Genomic DNA, 16,918 nt, shown 5'->3' with positions numbered 1-16,918 from the left:
TAACTCTCTATCCCTCTCCCTTCCTCTCTGTAAAAAATCAATAAAAAATATATTTTAGAAATATAAACATGCCAAAGTCTAAAGCCTCTAAACCTAATTCTCTTTTCTAACTGCCTCTCTTTAAGTGAGAGCTCAAAAATGGAATTATCCAGTAAAAAAAAAAAAAAAAAAAACACAGGCATTTTATTGATCTTGATTCATAATGTTAGATTGCTTTCCAACACAATTATGTCCATCCAAATTCCATCTCAAAAGTTCACCCAGAGAGAATTTTGCTTAATCTTTGATTCCAACAAATTATGTAACATATGACTGACTATACCTTATTTTAACTTAGGCGGCCTTTACTTTTGATAGCCAAATAACCTACAATTTGACCATCTAGGCTTTGATCAGCTTTGTCTTGTATTATTTCTGGACAAAGCCACAGCAATAATTACTTATTCTCTACCAGGGGTGGGGAACCTTTTCTCTACTAAGGGCCATTTGGATATTTATAACATCATTCCCTTAATATAATTCACTTACTATGAATGTATGTTGCTATGAATAAACACCTAGATGTATTGAATTTTGCCTTGGCAGGGCCAGACCAAATGATTTCTCGGGCCTTATACGGCCCTCCGGCCGGACGTTCCCCACCCCTGCTTAAATCTAGCTGATAGTAGAAGGCTGTAACATGTAACAAACTTCATTGAAAATCTGAAGACAATATAAAAGAACTACAAAGCAGGGAAGGAAACTCTTAAAATGCACTGCCAATCCGGGCAGTCTGGTTCCGAAATGTCGTCTTAACCCACAGAAGGTACCTGCTCAGGAAACGTAACTTCTCACTGCCATGGCTGCCTTTTGGATTTTGGTGCAGCTGCAGGGGCCTCGTGGGCAATGTGTCTATCACAGCACAGAGGTAAGAGGCGGAGTCTTTACTCTGGAGCTCCCTCAGAAGGAGGTAACTGTAAGTGTCAGAGCGACTAAGGAAGGAGGACAAACGACCTCTCCTGCCCCAGCCATCCAGAACGTTGTAAGAGAGAAAGGTGGGCGCTCCGCCATCGCGCTGCTGGTACCAGAACAGCCCGTTGAACCCCGATGTCTGGTACGTGCAGTTGACCTGGACAGAAGCTCCTTCCATCGCCGTCAGCTCGGCGGGCTGCTGAACGCCTGGTCCCGCGGTGCCTACGGAAGACACACGACCGTTACCAGGGCGGCGCTCCTGGAAGCCACACCATTATGAAAAGGCTTCGTTTCCATGTAGTCACACAAAAAAAACTGCCATTGGTAGAGAAGTTCCTTCGATAGAAACAAACTATGGTAAAAGGAGGAGGAGAAGGGCAAGGATGAGAACAGGGACAATCAGCACCACATAAGGAAAATGTGAGTCAGGGAAGACTCTTCCACGACAAGCGTGAGAAGTTGCCATCACTTCATTTAGCTGTAAGAAAGCCATTTCAAACATCCCCAGCAATGATTCCTTTTCACTGGAGACTTACCTCCCATTGTCAGAAAAGCACAAAGAAGGAAAACTCCCCACAGCTGCTGCCGGACGCCGTGAGCCAGGCACTGCATCCCCGGAGCCAGCAGAAGGTCCACTCCGGCCCCCCGCCCTGTGGGGAGGGAAGAAGTTCAATCTGGATGCAAAACCCAGGAGAAGAAAAAGCAAGGGGCGGAGCTCCTTTCCTGAAGGGGTGACGTGAAGCCTCCGCCCAAGCTGCTCTGGGTTCCCCTGGCGGGGTGTATTCACACGAAAATTTCCTGTGTATGAATCCACAGGTTTTAGTCCGAGTGACTTAGTGAACATTGAACGTTAGAATTGTGTGGTAAAGAACAGAGATAAGAAATGGGAAAATGACATAAAGCTAAGGCAGAAGTGGTCAATTTCTCTATTACAAGTTTCCCTTTCTCAAAACAGGAGAAAGTGGGAAAAGGTGCTGGTAGAGGGGGTTATGCACACTTTATTTGCGGGGGGTGTGTGTGTGTGTGTGTGTGTGTGTGTGTGTGTGGTGCAGTGGTGATATTTGTGACAGTACAGAAGAGATGGGAGATGTTTTCTACCATCTAAATGTATCTCCCAACAGTTAATGAGATTTTTTTAAAATAGCTAAAGGAATACAATATATCTGTCTGTACATATGTATAGAGAAAGAAATGTGAAACAAGAAAGGAAACTATTAACTTTAGTTACTTCAGAAGGTTGCGATTTAAAGGAAATGGTGAGACTATTAACCTTTTCTTTTACATCTCTGTTTCATTTGACCTGTCATTTTTTTATGTAATAAAATGAGAATTTGAAAAAAAGGAAATGGAAGGAAAGAAAAAAAGAAAGAAAGAAAGAAAGAAAGAAAAGAAAGAAAGAAAGAAAGGGAAGAAGGGAAGGAGGGAGGGAAGAAGGGAAGGAGGGAGGGAGGGAAGGAGGGATATTTCAAACTATTTCCCAGTTTTCACCAAAAATATTTATCTCTTTGATACTTAGTTTTCCCAAGCTAATGTATGTACCCCTCAAATACAGTATTTTTGCTAAAGGAATTTATATCTCTCATGATTCCTCTGGATTTAGTCCATATAGCAGACACAGTACAGTACTTGGTTTTAACACAGATAATACTGTCATCTTGTGGCCAGATGTAGCTTTGCAATGTACATACACAAAGTGCTAAACATCTTTAATAATTTAAAATTAAAAAGAATCTCAGGAATCAGCTAGTCTCTGTCCAGTTACATCCTTTTATATCACACTCCAGGCTTCATTTCTTCCTTGCTAGCCAATTCCCCACTACTTAACATTAACTTTTGTAAAAGAAACAAATGAATACCCAAAGCTACTTGTACTGTATATGCTACCTAGACCTGCAATGAATGTGAGAATCAATTTGCTATCAAATCGATACGTGGTAACTTTAAATTGGAGGTTCATATTTAAGAGCACAGCTCTTTTTTCTGTCAGAGCATTTAATATGTGTAGCGGTTTCTCTTATTCATATGTTCGGAAGTGTGGGGTTTCTTTGAGACCCTACTATGTTCCAGGGAATGCGGTAGTGTTGGGGATTCCATAGTGAGTGAACCCACCTCCTCTCATGAAGTCTACATTCTAGTGAAGGGAAACAAACAATAAACAAGTATAAGAGCAAATATAATATGTCAGATGGTGTTAAGTGCTTCTGAGAAAAATAACACAGGGAAAGAAAGAGAGGAAGATCAAGAGAGATCTCACTGCCCTGGCCAGGTGGCTCAGTTGGTCGAACACTAAACAGGTTCGGGTTCGATTCCCGGTCACATTGATCTCTCTCTCTCTCTCTCTCTCTCTCTCTCTCTCTCTCTCTCTCTTTTTCTCCCCCCCCCCCTTACTTTCTTTCTAAAAACCAATAAAAACATATCCTTGGGGGAGGATTACAAAGAGAGCTCACTAATTAGGTGACTTCTGAACAGAAACCAGAAGGGCTGGTGGAGGACCCCTGGTAACAATTTGGGGGAGACAGTGATCAGTTGAGACTTCACAGCACCCCTAAGAAATTGGAACCCAGCCAAAACTATACGGACGAGGTTGTTCCCCGCAGCCCCTTTCCAGGGGGACCTGCTAGAAAGGTTTGCTGCTGCTCTCTCAAAACAAAATAATAAAGATTTGGGTAGGGAAGATCTCATTAGGGAAATACTACTTTAGAGTAGAATTTCCCCTGAGGTTCGAATTTTTCTTCAACTCTCTTGACAATGTTTTTCTTTTAATTATTATGATTCGGAGCAAGAGAGGCAACAGCTGATGAAAACAAATGTAAAATCTGACTCAAGCGATATAGAAATCACACTCTTCGAAGAGCCCTGAAAGGCAGGTGCTCTCAGAGATCCTGAATGCTTGTTTGCCAGGTAAACCGCTGAAAGAATTCTAAAGCCTTTCCAAAACAGTCCCAGGAGCCCTTTGCAACAGGCTAACCTGAATCTCTGAAGGACATCTCTCTCTCTCTGCTGGACCATCCACTCAAGGACAGCCTCCCTCCTCCACGATTTCGCAGCTCTGTACATGTGAGTCTAAGAGGATGGAAAAGCCAGCCTGAAACCAGCTCCCTTCAGAATGAGGCCATCAATTCTGAAACTTTAAATTTTTCTGTTACTTTATTCAAATATAAATTTAGCCAGTTTCTTTTCTCTATCTTCTCACCGCCTCTTTAACAAACTGCTAGAATTAAGTTTCTTCTTCCTGTATGTAGGGAATTCCTTTTTTGTGTTGAGAAAATAAATCTTAACACTATTTTATTTTCTTTCTTTCTTGCCATGATAAAGGGCACATTGGGCAGTGATGAGGTCATAGACGTTGTGAGGAAGAGTCTTTGGTAATTCTGTAAACACAGGCCAAACTGGTCACTTTTTCTGTTTCCAGTGAGGGGGACACAAAGTACCTTTCTTTCAGCAAGCTCGTTTTTTAAAGCTTTCGGTAGAAGCGCAAGAATATCCTCTTGTGGAGAGAAATAAAATATACCTAGGGTGCCCCAAACCCTATCCGTTTCCCTCACTCTGCCCTAGCTCTACCAGGATCTCTAACTGAATGAATGTGAAGGAAGGGAAATCTTTCCAGAAACAGACTTGGGCTGGGTCTTCTCCCAAGGGTAAACAGAAGCCCTTTGATCCTAGAATGTCTAACACTGGACCAGTCTTCATTCCTCGTCTTTGGGATCTCATAACTGTTCCCTAATGGCCCAGATCCCAATGTTCACCATAGAAATCAAAAGTTTAAAATAGCTGGATATGCTCACATCAAACTGGCCTAATTGAGCAGGGGTGGGAGGGTGGGGGTGTGGACAGAGTGCACAGGAAGCAGTCTATCTCATGGCCCCATGGCTCCGTAGAGTTCTCTAAAAAGTGCTCTTGGCAACTCCCCAACCCGTCCTTATCTTCTCAGTACCACTCTTCCACCCTGTCCCCACAGCCTTTCCCTAGAGTTTCCAGGATAATTGCTTTTTAAGCAAGTATGGTTTATCCTCTAATGTCACTAGGCCCTTATTTGCAGATAGTTTTTGTATTGAATTTTAACCTCGTGCTGTTTTAATGTGCTTTCATATTTAAATTCCAACTTATTTTACATGGTTTTAGCAACATCAAATAGTCTGAAATTTGTAAAATTTGTAAATTCTTTGGCTACTTAAGGATAGATATACTAAAATTATTTACATAGTGGACACAAGAATCTACCAGAGGAGAGGGGGGAATAGCAGGGACTGTGGGGAGGAGACTGTTCTCTCCAAAACCCCACTTCCGGATATCCACTGTGCTCACCTCACTGCACCAGACTGCCCTCCTCTGCAACCCCTAAACACCACGCCCCACATCAAAACCTCCATCTTCTGCCCAGTCGACCCAAAAAGGTAACCTATCCTCACACCCACCAGCTGTAAGCCACCTCTGTTTCCTGGTCCTACCGAGTCAGGGCACTCAGAACTGAGAAGGTAAAGGAGCTTTCTTCCAACAGGGCACCTGGGAGAAGTGGAATCGGATGTATGCACAACAAGTGGGAAACGTAAGACTGGCAAAGCAAATAAATTAGGGAGAGTTTTTTTACCATACATCAACCTGCATTATGGAAATCCTTCAAATAATCCCCCAAATGGTAGTTTTATCTGATTTGATATACAATTAATTTTTATAAAACATTTCAGGAATATATAATTTGCCTAAGTAGAAACACATTGATATTAAATATCTGTATTGACAAAAATGTTACTTTCCCTTATTAGAAAGTTAGTATTTTATGTCTAACCTTACTCTTAACTCTGTCTCTTTTCTATACCCTCACTAAAGAAATAAGAAATAGTCTTCCCATTAATTTTTTTTTAATTTTTATTTATTGATTTGAGAGAGAGAGAGGGAAAGATGAAAGAGAGAGAGAGAGAGAGAGAGAGAGAGAGAGATTTTGTTGTTCCCCTTATTTATGCATGTATTGATTGCTTCTTGTGTTTGTCCTAACAAGGACGTTCTAACCAAGAACGATAGAAGGATGTTCTAACCAAGTGAACTACCTGGTCAGGGCCTCATCCATTTTCAAATAAACCAAGGTGTCCTCCTGAAACTCAAGCAGTAAACATCTGGTATTTCTTCTTCCTTTGTGGCAAAGGGCATGCTTAACATTTTCTGTGGATCCTGAAGAGCCAGTTATAATAAGTATTACTATTACTATTGATAGACCTTAAATGTTAATATAGGAATTAAGTTATTTTAGAAAATAGCCAATATAATTTTCTGATGGAGATTAAGTTGGTAAAACTCTCTTATAATTTTAATTGCTTCCTGAAAATAGTCATTAAATTATAAGATATTTTATGGTTAAATGACAGATGAATGTATCTCAAACTCTCTAGTGTAGGGATATTCAACAGAAGGAGTGGAACAAACACATTTTATCCCTCTATTTTTTCTTATCATCTGAATTAGGTACTTCAAGTTTTATATATATAAACTAAAAATCAAGTCCTCCATTAATAATAAACAATAATAATTCCTCTGTACCAAAAAATCCAATCCCAAACCAATGGACCACATAAACGTATCAATCAATATAAGCAATGTCCTGAAGCAATAAAAGCCATAAATGATCCACGGAGTTTGTTATAATAAAACTAGACCCAATGAGATGGTCCCCAGCCAGCCAGGTGAGCCAAGGGACTGGCAAACAAGATCAAGGAGAGAAAGAAGCACTGAATCAGATGAGTGGGATGTGGCAACATCCATTCAATCAGCCATTCAGTCATTCAGAAAATAATTATCACCTGTGCTGTACTAGATGGGACAATTAGTGGAGGTTACTTAAGAAATTTGGCAATAGCAATATAATGGGTTGCGTGCTCTGAAAGTGGAAGCATGGTCCCTGGGAACCAAGAAAGCCTTCTTAAAGGAAAAGTGATGAAGGGAGCATTATGTAGGTAAAGGGACAGAGAAGACAGCCTGTGCATGGAGCATGCTACTGGGAAAGCCTTTAGGTGTCCTAGCATCTGAACAACAAGGAATTGTAAGGGGCGTGGAAAATAAATAAAAGTGATGTGACACAGTGGTAAGGGCCAGAAAATGAATATTTCTGCATGCTATTGTGAGGAGATGGGATTTTAGCTGAGCACAAAGAGGAGGCATTGCAATGATGGTAAATGGAGGGAGAAGTAGATGTAGTAATTGTAGCATACACATTCCACACTGCTCAGCCTCAACATTAGCCCCTCTTTGTTGAACCTTTTTGGTGGGAGTTATAAGTCCTTCCCTATCAGTCACAAGTTACCCTGTTCCTTGATCTGCCAAATACTGCTTCTCAGTATCTCCCAACAGGTAAGTTTCCATCCATCTAGGAAACTAAAAAACTAAACAACCTCTGGATGGTTTCTCTTGTCAAGTAAACCAAAATAACTAATGGCAACATCATCTTTTCTTTAAAAAAAAAAAACTATTTAAATAGTATTCCATTTCTCTCACAACTCATAGGCATTATTCATCAGACAAAAGCATTCTTATCACCTTTGTGTGTTGTATTTCCCTTGTCTGACTTCACCATTCATCTTAGCAGACTACAAAAAGACATGAGAAAGACCAAAAACACATCGCTGGACACCATGGTTACAGATTTCATTCTCCTGGGCTTACCTCACCCCCAAAATCTGAGGATCCTCCTCTTCCTGGTCTTCTTCATCATTTACGTCCTCACTCAGCTGGGCAACCTGCTCATTCTGCTCACCGTGTGGGCTGACCCAAAGCTCCATGCTCGCCCCATGTACATCCTCCTGGGTGTGCTCTCATTCCTGGACATGTGGCTCTCCTCAGTCATTGTTCCTCGAATTATTCTAAATTTCACTCCCTCCAGCAAGGCCATCCCATTTGGTGGTTGTGTGGCTCAGTTATATGCCTTTCATTTCCTGGGCAGCACCCAGTGCTTCCTCTACACCTTGATGGCCTACGACAGGTTCCTGGCAATATGCCGGCCTCTGCGCTACCCCATGCTCATGAATAGTAAGTTATGCGCCATCCTTGTGGCTGGAGCTTGGGTGGCTGGCTCCATCCATGGATCTATCCAAGCCACCTTGACTTTCCGCCTGCCCTACTGTGGGCCCAACCAGGTGGATTACTTTATCTGTGACATCCCTGCAGTATTGAGACTGGCCTGTGCCGACACAACTGTCAATGAGCTTGTGACCTTTGTGGACATTGGGGTAGTGGCTGCCAGTTGCTTCATGTTGATTCTGCTCTCCTATGCCAACATAGTCCATGCCATCCTGAAGATACGCACTGCTGATGGGCGACGGCGGGCCTTCTCCACCTGTGGCTCCCATCTAACTGTGGTCACAGTCTACTATGTCCCCTGTATTTTCATCTACCTTCGGGCTGGATCCAAGAGTCCCCTGGATGGAGCAGTGGCTGTGTTTTACACTGTTGTCACTCCATTACTGAACCCCCTCATCTATACACTGAGGAACCAGGAAGTGAAGTCTGCTCTGAAGAGAATAACAGCAGGTCGAGGGGCTGGAAGTGAAAATAAGTAGCCATAGGCTCAGGAACTACCTACATCACTGTCACGACCACTCGTTTGAGCTACTGTAGCATGTGGCAAACCTTCAATAAACTGTTAATGAATTAAACTCAATTTAATTATATTTAGAAGAAACTTCTGAACTCTTTGGATTCATAATCTTTTCATCTCATTAAACTGGCTCAAATGTTTTACATTATTTGTTTAGAAATATGAATATGTTACTTCTACCACCTTTTTTGTGGTATAAGAAAATGCCTTATCAAAGCTTGAATAGAATGAGAATGTGTCAACTTCTTCAGAGTTATATTATGCCAGAAAGTGCAAAAGAGGAAAAAATGATATAATGTTTGGCCTAGCCCCTTTTCATTATTTCTGTCCCTAAACCCTAGACTTCTATAAATTCTGTTTCTTTGTTTGTGCATGGCATAAACATTTAAAAGCACTTGAACTTGAAAATACTGGATCATTTATGTTTCCCTCCTGTCTCTCACTCTTCCCATGAGTTCAGACATCAAAATCTGTCCCCTTTACTTTTAGAATGTCTCTCTTAATTTCTAAATAGTCATTTGTCCTTTTCCCTTCTCATCCACACCACAGTCAAAAGTATCCTTCTGAAACATATAATTTTTAGGACTCTCCGATGAATGTAAAATAAAGCCAGACTCCTTAATCTGAAATTTAAAGTCCAAAACATATCTGGACCCAACAAACCTTATTTCCCAAGACATCTCTACTCTCCTTTCCCTCTCCCATCCTCACTGCTTTACTACCATTCCTTCAGCATGCCTAATACTTGCCTGCCAAGCTCTCTCCTCTACATGGAATACACTTCCCAACCAAATCCATATTGTCTAACTTCTTAAGGACTTTTCTTAAAAGAGTGTCCAACTATGCCTTCATAATTTCTTTAAAAAAAAAAAAAAAAAACTTTTTAATGAGGATCTTGGCCTTTACATTTCTTCCAACTGATCTCTTTCAATGCCCTGAACCCCAGAGTACACATGCAAGTAACTCTTAAGGCATATAGATGGTTCTGATTTCCCAAAATAAAATATATGGCACACTCAAAACAGGATAATTTGAGGAGGATTTCTATTTACAAAGATGCGGGAGTAGGGGAATCACACACAAAAAAAGTTGAGTAACCTGGGGCTTAGTGACATTCAAACTATTTACCACCCCTAGACCAGATAAGACAAAGAAGGGGGAAATTAGGAGAGCCAGAAGAAAAGGGGTCACATAACTTTCCCAATTCCTCTCCTCCAGAGTAATGACACACTTATATACAGCCCTATACATGTCTTGGATTTCCTGAGCTACATGTGTAACAGTGAACAATTACCCCTGAGATAGGGTATACTCTTGTTGATGAGAGTATCTTCTACCACCACTCTTTTGGTTATTTTTTCCAGGAACTAGATCTAAAGAGAATTAAACTGCTACAGTGAGAACATGCTCCAAACATCCGAGTATCAGTATGGCTCTGGAAACTCCACAGACACCACAAGGACTAGAAAATAACTGGACAAGGATGTTCTATCTTGCTCACACTGAGAACAGAGAGCACCAATAGTCTCAAGTCAAACGACACTAAAGCTGGATTCATTCCTACATACCCAAGGGAACAAGGTGGAGAGATGTTCAAAAATCAGAGCTCAGGAAGCTTCACTCTAAACATAGTAGATCATTGAATTAGATGCACCCCACATTCCTCCTAATCTTGAGAACCTACCTTTCTTTTATGCAGTGAGATTTTATCTGAGCACCTGTGGAGCCAGGGTTGAACTTAGAAGTTTCTGACTCTTGAGTCTTTACACAGCTACTGCTCTTTGAATGTGACAACTAAGCTGACTCCCCAGTCTGAACCACAGTACTTCTAAATACCTTGGTTCCTACCCTCTAACAATGACTTGCTCCAACTCTAGCACCCAGGTGGAAATGGGAAAAGGTCAGCTAGAGGAGAGAAATTCTATTGGCAGACATAAAAAAGAGAGGTGTTGCTCCTTGAAAATCTCTGTGGTTGAAAAACATGTGGTTTTAAAACTTAAAACTTTAGGGGGAAATAGGTATGAAAACAAGATCAGAATGAGCCTACATAAGTCCTTATGAATATTCCTCATAGTCATTTAATTAAATACTAGGATAGCATGCTGAGTAAAGAAAATATCAATAACTTACATGTCTTCAAATTCCAGATAGTTGATATTCTATAGTTCATTTCCATTTACCATTTACTATTTGCTGGAACTCTTTTAGAATCTACCTACTCATCTCAATGAGGTGCTTGAATTTTTATTTTTACTAATAGCACATAAGTCATTTGCTACAGTGTTAAATTCTCCATTCAAATGTTCAGTATCATTCTGCTTTTATATCTTAGAGTCTCCCATTATGAACCCAGATATCTTTGAGTAATTTGAAAATTAAGATTCTTTGTATAGCCCAGCCGGTGTGGCTCCGTTGTTGAGCATTAACCTATGAACCAGGGAGTCATGATTCGATTCCCGGTCAGGACACATGCCCGGGTTGTGGGCTCAATTCCCAGTGCAGGTCATGCAGGGGACAGATGACCAATGATTCTCTCTCATCATTGATGTTTCTATCTCTCTTTCCCTCTCCATTCCTCTCTGACATCAATAAAATTATTTTTTAAATATTCTTTGGACAACTTGACTTGTAGTTTTGTAATTATCCGACCCTTACTCAGCTCACGACTAATTCATATTATAAAATTTTTAAATTTTTTATTGAATTTATTGGGGGGACATTGGTTAATAAAATTATACAAGTTTAAAGTGTACAACTCTAAGATACATCATCTGTATATTGTATTATGCATTCACCATCCAAAGTCAAGTCTCCTTCCATATACTATAAGCACATGACATCAGCATTGTTTTTATACATCTCAGTTTTCTTCCTCCTAAAGACAATGAAGTCCAATTCTGAGGGTCAAGTTTATTTCTCCTATACTTGCATGAGTTCAGGGATATTTTATTCAGTTATGCACTCCAGAAACTGAAAGAAAGCCTGGCACATATTAGGTGCTCAATAAAGTATTTTTCGCATGAAAAACATTCACTTTATCTTTATCTCCTAGCTCCTACCACTAAATCCCTCTTATCCTATTTTTCCCAAAAGAGTGAACCAAAATTAACTGATAGAAAAATGTAAGCATCCAAAATTAAAGGTAAAAATATATAGAAATAAGTATCTATAATAATAAAAGCCTAAGTAACCATCGCAACTGAATGGACGACCGAACAGGCTGCATGAGGCAACTAGGCTGGCAGGGGAATTAGTGAGGGGAGACCAAACGACTGAGCAGCAGGCTGCGTGGGGCGACCAGGCCGGCAGTGAGGGGCAACCAGGCCAGCATGGGAGGGCAGTAAGGGATGACCAGGCCAGCAGGGGGGGCAGTTGGGGGCAACCAGGCTGGCATGGGAGGGCAGTAAGGGATGACCAGGCCAGCAGGGGAGGGCAGTTGGAGGCGACCAAGCCAGCAGAGGAGGCAGTTAGGGGCGATCAGGCAGGCAGGCAGGTGAACAGTTAGGAGCCAGTGGTCCCAGATTGTGAGAGGGATGTCTGACTGCTGGTTTAGGCTTGATCCCCAGGACATCCCCCAAGGGGTCCCGGATTGGAGAGGGTGCAGGCTGGGCTGAGGGGGACCCCCGTTACCCCCCCCCCCGCATGAATTTCATGCACCAGGCCTCTAGTATGTAATAAGATGTAGAGAAAGCGGAATTCACACATAAGGGGGAAAATCTGTATTTCCCTCTATATACAGAATACATAGGCTATAATGCTTAAATAACATCAAAGACTTTGGGATAGCATACAAGAATTACAATTCAGAAAAAGAAAATCTTTAAACTGGATACCAGATTTTACTCTTCTTCATGTTCATCGTCCAGTGCTTTCATGGGAATTCCCTATTGGCCATGTCTTTCCCACCCCACTCTCTACCTCATTGCATGGCCTCAGTCTTCTGTTCCGTGGAGAGAAGTTCTCCTCAATCTTCCCTTCACTCCTTAAGTCCACAGATGCTGCACTCACCAAACTGCTCCAACTTTGGACCACAAAAAATTTAAATAGCCGAAACCGGTTTGGCTCAGTGGATAGAGCGTCATCCTGCAGACTCAAGGGTCCCAGGTTCGATTCCGGTCAAGGGCATGTACCTTGGTTGCGGGCACATCCCCAGTGGGAGGTGTGCAGGAAGCAGCTGATCAATGTTTCTCTCTCATCGATGTTTCTAGCTCTCTATCCCTCTCCCTTCCTCTCTGTAAAAAATCAATAAAATATATTTTTTTAAAAAATTTAAATAATTCCTCCAAGAAATACAAAAATAAGGACAGATTTTTCAGAATTAAATGGAATCTTAATATCTCAAGCTGAGGCATTTCCCTTTACTTCAAAAGTTTTAGAGCCCTCCAGGGATAAATGAATAAGTATATGACTTGCCATTGCATAAACAAAAGCACTCAGCAAGGTGTCCTTCCTTTGAATAATGAGCTTTCTCTAAAAACAAATTCTATCTTCCATCCTTAGGACCACAGGATAAATAGGATGAGGAGGGGAAAGAGAAGAAAGAGAGAGAGCAGGCCCTGGCCAGTGTTGCTCCTATACTTGCATGAGTTCAGGCCTGCACACTAAAGGGTCTCAGATTCGATTCCCAGTGAAGGACATGAACCTGTATTGCAGGTTCGATCCCTGCCCCAGTCGGTATGCATTCAGGAGGCAACCAATCAATATGTCTCTCTCACATCCATATCTCTCTCTCTCTCTCTCTCTCTCTCTCTCTCTCTCTCTCTCTCTCTCTCTCTGTCTCTTTCTCTCTCCCTCTCCCTCCCTTCCACTCAGTCTAAAAATCAATGGAAAAAATATCCTCTGGTGAAGATTAACAATAACAAAAGAGAGAGCAGTTCAACCATCCTTGTAGAAATCCAAGGATCAGAAATACTAGAATTAACTTTCAGAGTCCTCTGCTACATTATTCTAAACAAGTTTATAATTAGAGGTGTGAGCAGGCATACACTCAGAACATAACAGAACTTCTCAAGCCCACCCATGCTTGCATATTTGCCAGGGAAGACAGAAAAGTATTGGAAATGACATGCAGCAGCTGGAGTCAAAGCGAAGTCATCATTGCATGCAGTGACTTTCAAACTTGAGGCCAAGAACAGAGACTGTGGATTCCAGCTAGTGGCATGCTAGTAATGTTTAAAAACTGACTCCCCCAACCCTCAAACTCCCAAACAGCCCTTGGTTGCTAATTTCCATGGTTTAAATACTCCCAGCACAGTCAATTTCAAACTCCAACATGACATCATTGTATTTGACAGTACACCATTATATAGTATTTCCATCATAAAGATATAATATTAATAACTGTTAGGGTTTGGTTGGTGATGCAGACTGTGAAAGAATTCACAACTAAGAGAAGAGATGCAAAGAAAGTTTATTTTCATTTCCAAGGGAGGAAAGGGCCTGTGTATTACTAGTCAATACAGGGCAGGGAACAAAGGGTAGCCTACTCTTTTAAGCAGAGGATGTTGCTAAGCACCAAGGAAGGGAGGGTAATTCTGTTAAGGTTGAACAGATATCTGGGGTTATCTTTAAAAGTTACAGTTTGTTTGCTTTCCAGGAGACAGTCCAACAGATGTCCTAAGGAGTATTTTTCCAAACCTGTAAAACATGTTTAGAGCAAAAGTTATGAAAAGTTCAAAAGAGGCTTGTTTGAAGGGGAGGTAGTATGGGAACTTTCTAACAACTAGAGAAGGGGTGGGGAACCTTTTTTCTGCCAAGGGACATTTGGATATTTATAACATCATTCTCGGGCCACACAAAATTACCAACTTAAAAATTAGCCTGCTATATTCGGTCAAACATTTCATTAATTCACCCCTAATGCCTTGGCAGGGCCAGACCTAATGATTTCTTGGACCTTACAAGGCCCACAGGCTAGATCCACATCTGAACTAAAGGCTCCTTGGTGCAAATTATCCCAGAGTTGTGAAAACACACAGGAGGCAACCAATTGATGTGTCTCTCTCACATCAATGTTTCTCTATCTTTCCCTCTCTCTTCTCCCTCTCTCTAAAAATCAATGGAAAGATATCCTCGGGTGAGAATTTTATTTTTTAAAAGTCATATTCATTTTTAAATAAAAGCTCAAAGTGTGTTTCTGAGTCAATTAATACTAAGTTATTTAAATGTGTCTGACTCAGGACTTACCTTTTAAACATGACACCAAATTCACTCATTTTTATGCTAGAAACATAGAAACTGAGGGTCAAAATTCTTCAGGGGCTTTTCTCAGGTCTCAGGCACACAGCCAAAGATTATCAAACTTTACAACCACTATACTCACAATAGAAAATTCCTGAACAGTCAGTCACTTGCACACATAGGCAGCTAATATCAGTGATCCTTAGTGAATCAAAAGAAATGGGCTTTGAATTAAGCTGCTGAAGATTTTAAAAAAGAAGTTAAATAACTGTATTTTAAAAATGAGAAAATAAGAATCCAGAGACAAATGGCAGGGGAGGGGGGCGTTAAAGAGCAACCAAAGGACTTGTACACATGATATTAGCATGACCAATGGACACAGACACTGGGGCGGTGGGGGCTTGCCCGGAGTGGGAATGGCTGCGAGGGGGGAGGGGAGGGGTCAATTGGGGATAAAGGAGACATATGTAAAACTTTAGACAATTTTTAGAAAAGAGAGAAAATGTAGCCTTCAGAGTAGCTTATCTTGTCTTGCATTTTGAACAGAGGGTTTGGTTGAATCTTGGGGTTTAATACCAGGTGCTTCTCATGTTGCTATGGAAGGCAACAGCAAAGAAAAAGAAAGGTCATTTTTCTGTTCTTAAAAATAACTTTATAGATACTAGTAAAACATAGTAAAAAAAAAAAACTAGAAAGTGATGAGCTTTGAATATTATATTACATTTTAATGTAATTTATTTAATTGAAAATGTATATTTGCCCTGCAGGGTGACTCAGTGGTTGAGTGTTGACCTAGGAACCAAGAGGTCACCGGCTCAATTCTCAGTCAGGGCACATGCCCAGTTTATGGGCTAGATCACCAGAAGGGGGCATGCAGGAGGCAGCCTGTCAATGTTTCTCTCTCACCAATGTTTCTATCTCTCTATCCCTCTCTCTATAATCAGTAAAAACATATTTTTTAAAAAGACTGAATATATTTTTCAAAGAAAATGTATATTTAATTGAGGATTACATTTAATAGCAAGTTTAACGCAGAGCTTTAAAATTTTCTGAAAATTTAACAGTAAGCTATTGTAAGAAAGTACAAACAAAACCCAGCACACAACTGATTCCAAATAAATTTGTGGGGAAGGAAGTCACCCCATAATTTTAAATGGGACCATTCTCACCTGTATGGTCCAAGTTGTCTACCAAACCTGCCACACCCCAACAAAGAGAGCAAGTATCCAAGGAGTACTCCAACTATTTGAAACCATCCTCTGTCTCTACTGCAATGAGAACAATGGAGTCCTCAAGACTAAACTGGAGGTGACTAAATTTTACTCAACTTCTCTAAATTTAGGGATTTTTATATCAATACTAGAGGCCCGGTGCACGAAATTTGTGCACTGAGGGGGTCCCTCAGCCTGGCCTGGCCCTCTCACAGTCCGGGATCCCTCTCACAGTCCAGGAACTCTCGTTCCTTACCACCTGCCTGCTTGCTGCTCCTTAGCACTGCCGCGGAGACAGGAGAGGTTCCTGCCATCGCCACTGTGCTCACCAGCTGTGATCCCAGCTTCTGACTGACCACTGGGGGGCAGCTCCTGCATTGATCGTCTTCCCCCTGGTGGTCAGTGCACATCATAGCGACCAGTGGTTCCAGTCATTCCACCATAAGGGTTGCTTAGACTTTTATTATATAGATTCAGAGAGATCAAAACATGGGGGGAAGATTAGCTCAATTATTGAAAATTAAGTACATTTTCAATGTATTTCTGGAGATAATGTGGGTAAATATGTGATCCCACAACATTTTAAAGAACGGAATCACAAAAATTGGAGGTCATTCAATGAGATCATGTTGTTCTTCAGGGTGTACTTTCTAGATATGTAGAAATGATTCCAGGTTGCTGTCAAAACAAAATATAATGAGGATCGAGGGAATGAATGTCTCATGGGGAAATGTTTCAGGGTAGAACTCTCAAGAGGTAAATAGTTTTCCATAAATCTCTTGACAATGTTTTTGTTTTGTTTTTTAAGAAAAGACTATCAAAGGCGATACAGCCAATAACATAATTAATGTAAAATTCAAACCACTTAGGTAGAGAAGTCGCAATCTATAAAGAGCCTCCAAGGGCAAGGGGCCTGATAAATTATTGAAATAGTCAATGTGTCAATCCCCTGGAAGATTTTAATTCCACTCCAAAGCAGAGATCCAGCATCATC

General features: G+C 41.0%; 1 protein-coding gene and 1 gene segment (V, D, J or C); one reads left to right on the top strand and one right to left on the bottom strand.

Annotated features, from left to right (window-relative positions):
• Positions 1-745: 745 nt before the first annotated feature.
• Positions 746-1,732, bottom strand: LOC129149045 (T cell receptor alpha variable 1-2-like). The segment is given in 2 exon segments: positions 746-1,173; positions 1,488-1,732. Coding segments are annotated over 2 exon segments (504 nt in total).
• A 5,806-nt stretch (positions 1,733-7,538) lies between these two features.
• Positions 7,539-8,495, top strand: LOC103302751 (olfactory receptor 10G2). Its single transcript, XM_008159808.2, has one exon. It carries the CDS (start codon positions 7,539-7,541, stop codon positions 8,493-8,495), a length of 957 nt encoding a protein of 318 aa, XP_008158030.2.
• Positions 8,496-16,918: the final 8,423 nt, after the last annotated feature.

Source organism: Eptesicus fuscus, chromosome 5, assembly GCF_027574615.1.
Source record: "Eptesicus fuscus isolate TK198812 chromosome 5, DD_ASM_mEF_20220401, whole genome shotgun sequence".
NCBI lineage: Eukaryota > Metazoa > Chordata > Mammalia > Chiroptera > Vespertilionidae > Eptesicus > Eptesicus fuscus.
Note: the sequence above shows the minus strand (reverse complement) of the source record. Positions and strands in the feature narration are given on the sequence as shown.